An 11890-nucleotide genomic window follows, 5' to 3' on the forward strand; every position below is an offset into this window, starting at 1 on the left:
ACAGTGCAGGACCACTTCAAAGAGGCATTCATCATATGCAATTTTAAATGTAAGCCCCCTCTGGAGGTTTTACCTACTGCCTCTTTTGGAAACTATAACCATTTAAATATAAACTGAAACAGATCCATCTGCAGATCACAACTGGAAGACAGACATTACAGCTCCCAGTTAAAAATCAAACCTCAATTCAGTTAATGCCTGTGTTGCAATTTCTACCTCTGGGAAGAGTGACCTTATGACTGGGAATGAGGCAGCTTTTATTTCATTATTTTGAGGGGCCACAGATACTAAACACTGCTGTTTCAATATAGAGTCATATGATCAAAAGCAGCAATTGCCACCATTCAGCAAAGTATCACTTTTTAGCCCAGCAGCAGTAACTGAGTGTATGTTCTTAGCCTGCTTTACCAATAAAGTACAATACACCAGCCTGAACCAAGAAACACATCATTTCAACTGATATAAAAACAGTTTAGTTTTTGCTGAAGAAAAACCCTCAATTTTTACTATTTTGTTTTAATTCAGACATTTCCTCCATGAATTCCTCTTCCCATGCTGTCAATTCCTAATTCTCAATTTTTGTTAAGAAACTGAAAAAATCACTTTCTCCACAAGAACAAGATAAGCCATCTGCCATCCCCTCAGAATGATCAACAGTGGTTCCTGGATCTTCTCTTGTTTCCTCCCACATGACTTCTCAAGGGGGTGGGGTTGGTTGGTTTGATTTGGTTTGGGTTTGTAATTAGGAAATGGGCTGTAGGCTTTTTAATTTTTGTCCATTATAGACTGTTCTATGCAGACAGCAGCAATTTCATAAAACAAAGAGACTAACCAAAGAAGAGTGTGAGTCAAGATGTATCTGATTAGAAAGAGCAAATTTCTCTTTCAACACACCACCTACTTCAGATGTCACAGATAAGTCTTTGTGATTGCACCAAGAACCAGATACCTATGAGCAGTTCTGAGACTTGTCCAGATCTTGACAATGTTTCCATTTGTAACTCTGGAAAATAACTTAATTCTTTCTCCTAATTGTGGTTTTGGTCCTTTTCTGATAATCTACATTGATACTACTACCCTGAAGCTACAAAGAGGATTTTTTTCCACTGTTGTGCATCTTTTAGATTTTTTTTTTTAGCTAAGTATGTATGTGAATATGCATATTAACTGAAAAAAAAGTTTACAAGAAATCTGAGAGATTTCAAGTTTATTTGTGATACTATAAACAACTGAGGTACTTTGGAAGATCAGAAAAATCTTTGAAATACCAAGTTTTTACAATTCTCAGAAGAAAAAGAGGACATAAAATCCCAAAGAAATAAGATGCTGCTGCCTCACTACATGCTAGACAAAGGAAATGCTGTTACACTAAAAAGCTGAAAAAACAGCCCTGAAGAGGTGGCATGACTTCAATCTTATTCAACTGCTCAGCCTAGAAGAAGAAAAGATTCTATTAGTCATTGGAAGAGGTGAAAGGGGAAGGAGAGAGAAAGTGCAAAAATCCCACTGTAAAATTTTCCTTTTTCAGTGTAAAAGTTTCAAGGAAAACACCAAGATCTAATCATTAAGAATGGAAAAATAGAAATACAATTTGTAAAGTTGTGCAGGATGTTAGAGTAACTTTTGAGAGGTGATCTTGAAGTAGCTGGCTTCTGCAACAAAGAAAATTATCCTTTTTTTTCTGTGATATATGGAAGATGAGCTATATTATTACAGCTAAACTACCTTTTTCTTTTTTTGTTGTTTGTTTTGTTTTGTGGTGGGGTTTTTTTTGTGTGTGTGTGGGGGGTTTTTTGTTTGTTTGTTTTTTGTTTTGGTTTGGTTTTAATAATTGGACTACCTGTAAAGGACACAACTGAAGATCCAAAAGTAAGAGCATGAAATGGTACACCTTTTTTTTAATCTCCTAGTTAAGGTCCCCTCCCACAGTCCTGATAACAAACCAGACATTTCAGCCAGAAAAACCTACTATCTTATGAAAGGGACACATAATTCACTTTTGTGCATCTGATCAGTGCATTTATTCTAGGCAAAATTCACCAAAACCCTTTGAAATTGGAACTATTTAGAATGCTTGATTTCCCAAGGAAGATTAAATACCAACAAGGACAGCTGAATCCAGCCATCAATATGCAGCAAAGGACACTTATTTTAAAATAACTGACTTATCCATGTCCAACATTCAGTCCATAGCAGAAATGTGAAACAACCCCAAACAACCAAAACCCCAAAATCTTAAAATTCTGCTAAATGTTGCAATATATTAGGAGTGATACCAATAATAAATTAGAGAAAAAATAGTCTCAAGAAGTGAACATGAAATTGTAAATAAAACCAAATAAACATATTCTGAAAAATGCCAATATCAAATCCTTCTACAATCTGATGAAACTCATCAAATACTAGGATCAAAAGATCACTTTATAATCTGAAAAATAAAAAATATATATTCATACAACACAGAAACTTGTAAAAACCCCCTTTCTTCCAGAATAGCCTTCAGCATCTGCAGCCAGTCTGAAACTACTACCTTGTGTGCTCTGATGACTGAAGGAAAAGAAATGGGCATATTTGTTAAAGTCAGCTGGGAAACCACACGACTTGGTTAGTTCCAGAGTTCATAAATTTATGTCAGAATAAAAGGAACCGTAAAAGCACAAGTGAACCAATTTACCCTAAGTGCAAATGGCAGTTTTGTTATTTGGTGTCAAAGTTACCATGAGCACAATGACAACCTGCCATAACACATTTTCATGTTCACTAAAGAACAAGGATTTAGTTGGTTAATATTCCCAGCAATACTCTTTTTCATAATTTACAACAACTAGATGCTGATAGGTTATTTAACATTTATGAAGTTAAGATGTAATCAGAAAAACCCTGATTATCTTTACAAATAAAAAAGTTAAATTATTCCACTTTTTTTTCTCTGCGACTTCATTTCACAGCAGGTGCACATTTTGCAATGGGACAAGTCAATCAAACTAAACCTTGTTTTTTTGTGGGCATATTTGGATAACATTTAATGGACGATTCTGTGCTAAACTCTGCAAATTAGGGTTGACAGCTCTGTGTACTTCAAAACTAGGGTAGGTAAAAATAGAATTTGCAGCACAGGATGCTTAGAATTGGGGGGAAAAAAGCCACAGTCTGTTTTACAGACTGGTCACCAAAAATCTGTTTGAAGTCAGTTGCTGAAAATTTGTTTAATGTGAAACCAAATCCCAATTATAGCAAAATAGACGAACAGTTTCACTTATAGTAAACAAATACTAAAATAACAATGTCATATATTTTATTTTAAAACAGTATTTTAATATTTAACTTCATAAAATAAAACAATTTATTTGGCTTCCTGAGATTAAGCATTTACATTAAGCTTCAAATTCCCAGATATCTCATTCTGGTTGTATCAAGTATTCTCAACAAGACTGGAGACAGCAACAGCTGGAGATGCTAACTGCTTTCAAGATGCAGAACTTTGGACACTGAATTTGAAAAGCTTGTACTATAGTGATGTGGAGCAAACAATTTACATGAGAAAACAAAAATGAGGAAATGTAACATTGGCTTAGCAGAAGTCAGAAAAATTTGTTAGGCCACCAGTTAAGGAGAAACCAGTTTAGCTGGGGAAGCTGAGACAAAACTAAGAGACAAATAAATGTAATTCAAATACCAAATTTGGTCCCAAGAAGTATAAAGTAGGAATCCAGACATGTTACGTAACTTTCACTCTAACTGATAAACAATTGATTCACTCTAACTGATAAACAATTGATAAGCATCCACCAGTGGTAGATGAAGTACAGTGTTAAAACATGATGAAAGAAGACATTTTAATCCAGATGATCATTAACATATGAAGCAAGGAGCAGAGGACAGGATTCTCTTTGGAGCATGTTCAGATTTCATGGTATCACTAGCAGCAACTGAAGATATCTAGAAGAATCAGGCCCCCAGTGAGAACCAGTGGGGTTGTCAATGCGTTGAAATGCAGGATGGCTACCTGCCAACCTATCAATAACATTTATGAATATGCCTTGAGAGAATTATGTGGTGGGTTTTTTTCCATTCAGCTTTTCTGCTTCTATCCATGGTGTTAATAGTTGTTCCATAATAATTGTAACATATCCTTCTCTAGCGTATCAGTGAAATGTAGCGTACCTTTGAGGTCTGTGCACTGAGGCAATGCCACACAAGATAATGGGATACCTATTTCAGAAAATAAAGTCCTATTTTCCATAGTGAGTGAGGTGTGTCAAATATTTTTTCTGAATCCATCACTTTAACCACTACTCGGCCACCTTGTTATTTAGCTAAGTCAGGAAGTTTGAAACGCTATGTATCTCTAAAGTCACAAGGTTTAGATCCATTACGGATGTTGAAACATTATAATTGAAGCCACCCAAAAGGAAGGTCTGTGCAATATGATGCCCATAATTAATCCTGACGGTGATTATTTGATCCAAATTTATTACAGCAGATAAGAAGATGAATGCCCAAGCATCCCTGATATCCACAGACAGGAAGTCACTATGACCAACTACCCTCTCATCAAAACTTGGTTAACAAAAAGCATTTTTTTCATGGAGACTGTACCAATTAAAGCAACTGTCTCATCCAAGAGTGACTGCCAAGCCTGACAATCCTTACAACAAATGGTGCATTCTGTGTTTATAAGGGATACCTATATTACCTCAATATAGCCTACTGTGAAACAAGGATTCATACAAAGAAAAAACTAGATCAGAAAAAAAAAGTTACTCCATGCACAATGACATAAGGATGAAAAGTTGTAGACTCTTTAGGATAATCCTATGAAGCTGGGGAGGTATGTGGACACAGATATCTGTATACATCTGTTAATGGGATGTATGCCATTCCAAAGATCAGAACCTCCAAAATAAACCTCCATCTGCATCCCCCACAGTCTTCCTCTGGGGGAAAAAAACAGAATGAGCAAGAACCAGGATTATGAATGTCAAGAATTAATATTCTAGCTTCTGCCTACACCTATGTTCTGTACACAGGGTTTCTTTTAGTAATAATAATGGTGGCATTTAGTAACATTTCTCTGCCGTTAGTACTCCCCATTCCTGTAAGACCAGCTAGTGGCTCTGAGGTGCTATAATAAAAGGAACAGCAATCTACTGCACCACACAGACACACATAAGTCCATGGGACGAGATGGGATACACCTGAGGGTGCTGAAGGAGCTGGCTGGGGTGCTCGCCAAGCTGCTTTCCATCATTTACCAGCAGTCCTGGCTGACCAGGGAATTCTCGACAGATTGGAAATTGGCCAATGTGACGCCCATCTATAAGAAGGGTTGGAAGAATGATCCGGGAAATTACAGGCCTGTCAGCTTGACGTTGGTGCCCAGGAAGCTGATGGAGCAGTTCACCCTGAGTACCATCACACAACACGTGCAGGACAACCAGATGCTCAGGCCCAGTCAGCACGGGTTTATGAAAGGCAGGTCCTGCCTGACAAACCTGATCTCCTTCTACAACAGGGAGACCTGCTTATTGCATGAGAGAAAGGCTGTGGGTGTTGTTTACCTTGACTTCAGTAAGGCCTTTGACACCATTTCCCACAGCATTCTCCTGGTGAAACTGGCTGCTCACAGCTTGGATGGGCACACGCTTTGCTGGGTAAAAAACTGTCTGGATCGCCAGGCCCAAAGAGTTGTGGTGAACGGAGTTAAATCCAGTTGGCGGCCTGTCACGAGCAGTGTCCCCCAGGGCTTGGTGTTGGGGGCACTCCTGTTTAACATCTTTATTGATCATCTAGACGAGGGGATCGAGTGCACCCTCAGTCAGTTTGCAGATGACACCAAGTGGGGTGGGAGTGTTGATCTGCTGGAGGGTAGGGAGGCTCTGCAGAGAGACCTGGACAGGCTGGAGCCATGGGCTGAGGCCAACTGGAGGAGTTTCCATAAGGGCAAATGCCGGGGGCTGCCCTTGGGCCACAACAACCCCCAGCAGCGCTACAGGCTTGGGGAGGAGTGGCTGGAGAGCTGCCAGTCAGAGAGGGACCTGGGGGCGTTGATTGACAGCCGGCTGAACAGGAGCCAGCAGTGTGCCCAGGGGGCCAAGAAGGCCAATGTCATCTTTGCTTGTGTCAGCAATAGCGTGGCCAGCAGGGACAGGGAAGGGATCTGACCCCTGTACTCGGCACTGGTGAGGCCGCCCCTCGATTCCTGTGTTCAGTTTTGGGCCCCTCACTCCAAAAAGGACATTGAATGACTCGAGCATGTCCAGAGAAGGGCAACGAAGCTGGTGCAGGGTCTGGAGCACAGGTTGTACGGGGAGCGGCGGAGGGAACTGGGGGGGTTCAGTCTGGAGAAGAGGAGGCTGAGGGGAGACCTCATCGCCCTCTACAGCTCCCTGAAAGGAGGTTGCAGAGAGCTGGGGATGAGTCTCTTTAACCAAGTAACAAGTGGTAGGACAAGAGGGAATGGCCTCAAGTTGTACCAGGGAAGGTTTAGAATGGCTCTTAGGAAGTATTTCTTTACAGAAGTGGTTGTTGGGCATTGTAACGGGCTGCCCAGGGCAGGGGTGGAGTCCCCATCCCTGGAGGGGTTGAAGAGTTGGGTTGACATAGCGCTGAGGGATCCGGTGTAGTTGAGAACTGTCAGTGTTAGGTTAATGGTTGAACTGGATGATCTTCAATGTCTTTTCCAACCTAGATGATTCTGTGAGTCTGTTTGCTTTCCTGTCTACCCAACAGGGGCACTGTATGAAAAACAATCCCTCATTCATACTTAAAAACTTAAATGATTGCCTCCACAATGAGAAGGCAGAGAGGAAGGGATTGAGTCACCAAACACCCATGAAAGCAAGACAATTGTTCAAGTTTCATCCCAATACCTGAGAAGAAGGACGTGTGCCTTCCCCTGACTGAGGAGAATGATTCCCATAGCTGTGTGAATACAACAACCCTGCATTCTCCACAGAGCCATAAGGTCCAGCCTCTTCCTCACCCCTCTGATCATGTGGTTTCAGGAACACATAAAGGTTTGCACACACAATCTTAATTACAACATAACCAAATGTACTACACAGAGCCTGATTCTCCTTGCAGGCTTGTAACCTACTGTGAGTAACAGGAATTCAAGCAGCTGGAGAAGAAAAGGTCTAGAACAACAAGGATGAGCTTTTCTGGGAAACACCCCACTCTTCACAAGTCTATGCTATTTCAGTATATTCTTATGTTTTAAATCTATTTATAATGTTGCTGAATATTTTGTACCTTAAATTATATTTATTATCAAAACTATAATACAGCATGAGTCACTTTCCAATAAAACCAACTGTAGATTATATGCCATTCGAATTCACCTGCCTCTGCTGGGTTCTAAATCCTTTCAGGCAGTAGGGGGAAAAGTTTAATTTAAGATTTTAATCTTTTTCATACATTATAGCATTTCTATAATGGATTTTGTGCTTCTGAAAACTAAAAGATTGACAGCTCAGGGTATTATAGATTTATTAATCATTGCTTAAATGGGTAGGGTGAACGCTGCTAAGCACTGCCACAATACTTGCGATCCCAGGCTTGAAGGCAAAATACTTTTTCTAGGTGACTTTATTTTTAATGCCAATTGACTCTACTGCGACTGCTATGCAAGGAAAGAACATCTTAAATAATTAGGAAGAGGAGATATCAAAAACTTCCTTGAGTTCATGGATAAAACATATTTTTATTTCAATATGAAACATCTGAAGTTTCTAAAAAAAATGACCTTATTTCAACTGAAACAAACAGTATCTAGAAACTGGAAACATCTTGCTGGAGAGGAACTATTCTAGATGGAAAATTGTTCATTTACAATGCTCTCATTGTCCCACAATGACTACAGCATATCATTTTTATAACATCAGTAAAGTATACCAATCACTTAAGCTATGATTTATATTAATGAAACAGCACAGTCTCTCATATAAAAAGATGCTATTATTCAATTATTCCTTCTTAGTCTACCTCTGTAGCAGGCCAAGACAACCTGATGATATTCAGGAGAAGAGTAAGAAGAGGAAAAAATCTTCTGGGCGTTTGCTGAGCCACCCCCCTGCAAGGTAACATGTCCACATAACATTATGGTGCTCTGGAGAATAAAATTTACTCAATCATCTCAAAGCTAGCACAGGATCTCTCTGTCACACCCTTACACCTTTTGTTAAAGAAGCTCAGCATTGTATACCTGCAGGAAAACTGGATATTTTAATTGCCAGGATAGCTAGCAAGACATCATCAACCCAAAAGGCTGGCAGGTTTCCCTGTTGATAACTCAGGTTAGTCTGAACAGAAGGGAAAACTTCTTTTCAGTGTAATTGTTTTTGGGTTTTTTTTTGTTTGTGTTTGTTTTTTTTTTCTTAATACTTGCACTCAATAATAGTTTACAAGAACAAATTAACATACGGATTTTTGATCAGCTAATCCTCACAATACCCATGTCAAGTATATAGGTCAATATTATTAAAATAATAGGTCGCTAGGAAACAGCAGCTTTAGATATTGGTTATTTAAATCACACAAAGACTAAAAACAAATATGAAGAATAAAAATATCAGAATGATTCAGCTGCCTGCCTGAATATACTAATTTTCCATCCTTTCATTTTGCTACAAAGTACTACATAGAAATAATTTTTTACCTGGCACGTCCCAAGCTAGAAATATAGAATATGCATCAATTACTGTGACATTATATGGGACATGAATTTTCTCTGGTGTTTCTACTGGTGTTTGTATAACATATTTATCACTAGTGTTTCTGCCACCCCAAGTGCTGGCTTCCAGCTGGTAAACATATCTGCGCAAACACAAAAAGATCAGAAGACACTAGGTTAGAAGCTTTAGGCATATCAGTAATAGAACATTTCCATTTTCACCAGTTTAAAGTGAATAGACTATACAAAGAGTATTACAAAAATTGCATTAGTGAAGATTCTCACCTTTAAGTTTTGTTAATGTAAGAAAAGTAACTCATTATAATTTTAATACTAAAATTCACATTAGCTTACATGAGAGAGAAGTATTGACTGAAAAAGTGTCAAAACCGATTTCAGAATGGTCTCTATAAAAATATCATCAGCTGCTACTTTTAGGCGAGTATGTTCAATATGCACAGAAACATTATAAACCATGTGCAGTGTTGTCTATCATTTAAAGACTTACATTTTTCGAGGTATATACCATGAGGGAAAAAAACACCTAACGAGCCACCAACCACCACCCAAGGAAAGAAAAAAAGAGCCTCCCTTTCTTTGAATCAAAATGACCTATTCTCGGAAAAGGAAAAAAAAGATAAATCCTTTGATTAAGGCTTTCCAGCATTTGAAAGCCTCCTAAAATTTCTCTACCCATTTTTCAGTAATGAATTAATCTTGTAAGAGATTTTTCTTTTGTTAAAAAAGTAACTTAGATTTTGCACATTTCATAAACACCCATAGATCTATTTTGATGACCTTTCACATATTACCAGAGCTCTTTGACATGCCTTACCTACTGTTAGGCTGCAGGTTGACATCTGTGAAATTCAGGTCTGTATTGCCACCCAGGAAAATCTGTTCTCCATCACGAAAAAGTCGATACTGAGTAATGAGTCCATTTGGTTTCTTTGGTTCACTCCAGTAGATTTCCACTTCTGTTGAGCTGACTATTATATGATGAGGTTTTGGCCATACCCCTATTAACATCACAATGACATTATTTTAATTTTATGACAGAAACATAAAGGGGTTTTTTTTCCTTTCTCACAGTTTGTGCTGTTGCTCTCAGCAATGTAATGAAAGCATAAAACATTGCCAGAGATAATGACAGAAATTAACACACTTTCTGTATTTATCCTATATCAAATGCAACCAACTAGACAACATACAGATTAATGGAGGACAAAGCCAAAGGCTGCCACCTTTACGTGCCCAGTTCTCTCTGCATATTTATTTGTGCTTTAAAAATACGCATCTGCTAATTCAGACCTTGCTAACTTAAAGATGAACTTGGGGAAACTGTCACAAAAGAAAGTAGAAATGCAGTGCAAGGCAAGTCAGTATAAAGAGTGTGTTAAGATACAAATACTCTGAGAGACAGATTCTCTTTTGGAAATTTACACGATAGCATGACGGATGGCAGTGGAGTTTTGCACCTTGTTAAACCATCAGAAAATACAACTGCATATGACCATCTCTTTGCAGTTCTGCCTTTTTGTCTTACCAAGAGGAGCAGCTTGTGAAGTTTGACCTGAACGTGGTTTGCTAGAAGCACACCCTGCAGCTGTGCATGCAGTAAGCATGAAGCTGTAACTAGTGTATGGCTGCAGACCTAGAAAGAGCAAACAGAGGTTAGACTGAGATGACATCAGGCATCCCAAGAATTGTATCACTATATAGAAAGTTACTGGACTTAAAGTTAACTTATTGTTTTTTTAGCAAACAAAAATATGAACCATTCTTATTTTACATCTGAGTAATACTGAAATGGTGAATTCTTGTTAATTTAGATATATATCTTCTATTAGTTTAAAAGACCTGACAAAATAATTCAGACTGAATGTGCGTCTGTGCTGAAATGGATCTATGGATGCCACTCTATATAGACATATCTGAATTAGCTACAAGTCAATTAACTTAGATGGCACTTGCAGCATAGTAACAACAGGCCAGATCTCAGCCCAGATTACCATCTGAAAATTTACCCAGTCTCTATGGAGTTTTGTTGTTTGTGTTTTGTTGTTTTTGTTTCACTAGGTTTTTTAACCTGTGTTTCTGTCTGTACAAAATGGTTAAAAATTAACTGGAAATCAACTAAACATTCTTGGCACAGGCTTAATCCCCATCACTGGTAATGGCCATAGAAATGCAAAGGTTTCCAAAAGAAAAGCACCTGAAAGTATAATTGCTTAGAGTTTTGGACTCGAAAAGCTGAAGAGTCTGTAATGTTTTGAAAATTCATTACAAATATATTTGCAACAATAAGAAAAGATAATAAAACATTCTCTTACATGAACATGAAATCTTCTACTATACTACAAACAAGTCCAAAGACTTCCCAACTTGAGAAGACAAGTCCCTTCCCAACTCCTATTTGTTCATTTTTTTCCCCCTACTTTTTCTTATTGGTTACAAGATTTTACTATAAATGCTATAAAGCAGTTAGAAACAGGACTGAAATCCAAGCCCTCCCCATTACAAGATATCAATTTTAGTTACTTGTAATTTTTAAAACATTTTTTCAGCTCAAACCTTCTATGCTGGACATCCTTGAATGAGACAAAAAGAGAATATATTACTGTGACCTTTCCTCAGAAATTTTCAAACATCTTTGTGCTGTGTGTCAGTGACTTCAGATTTGACATCAAATTGCCTGCAGCTCAAGAATTTGACTTTAGGACTCTTCGTAAAATTGTACCCAAAATTTGTCTAAGATACTAAACTTCTAAAATAGCCACTTCTGCACACTCATTAAAGGCTTCTTACAGTTAAATCATTAAAGATGCCGACCTCTGCAAGCCTATCTGGAATACCTCAGAGCTCAGCTTTAAACTGATCAGACTGCCCCTTAGAACATGCTCCAGTCCAGGTTACAGGGTCTTTGCTAAACTACTCTTTTGGGTATTTCTGAAAGTTGTTCTTAAAAATTAAAATACCAGGCACAGGCCCTGAAAACCTCTCTCTTGCATGTTTTCAAGGACCCTCATGTTAATTACATCATAATACATTAAAAAAAAGAGTTCCTGTTCCTGAATGCAAAAGGGACAAACGGTACAACAAGAAGCAACAAATTATACACAAAAACTCTGAGAAAATATTAAGACTGCAAAACTGAACACTCATAAACTAGGAAATCCTAGTGTTAGGATACTGTACAATACAAATTGAGCACCT

At 38.2% G+C, this 11890-nt stretch overlaps 1 protein-coding gene across 1 annotated transcript in view; it reads right to left on the reverse strand.

Moving 5' to 3' along the window:
• The window catches only part of USH2A (usherin), a 388963-nt gene that overhangs the window by 62384 nt on the left and 314689 nt on the right, over positions 1-11890 (reverse strand). Inside the window, exons 55-57 of the mRNA XM_026844632.1 lie at positions 10221-10328; positions 9510-9693; positions 8660-8817 (exon numbers count right to left, since the gene is read on the reverse strand). Coding sequence (XP_026700433.1) covers positions 8660-8817; positions 9510-9693; positions 10221-10328 — 450 coding nt within the window. The remainder of the gene's footprint in view (positions 1-8659; positions 8818-9509; positions 9694-10220; positions 10329-11890) is intronic.

The sequence above is a fragment of the Athene cunicularia genome (genome assembly GCF_003259725.1).
Source record: "Athene cunicularia isolate RWA chromosome 3 unlocalized genomic scaffold, athCun1 chr3_part1, whole genome shotgun sequence".
In the NCBI taxonomy this organism is placed as follows: Eukaryota; Metazoa; Chordata; class Aves; order Strigiformes; family Strigidae; genus Athene; species Athene cunicularia.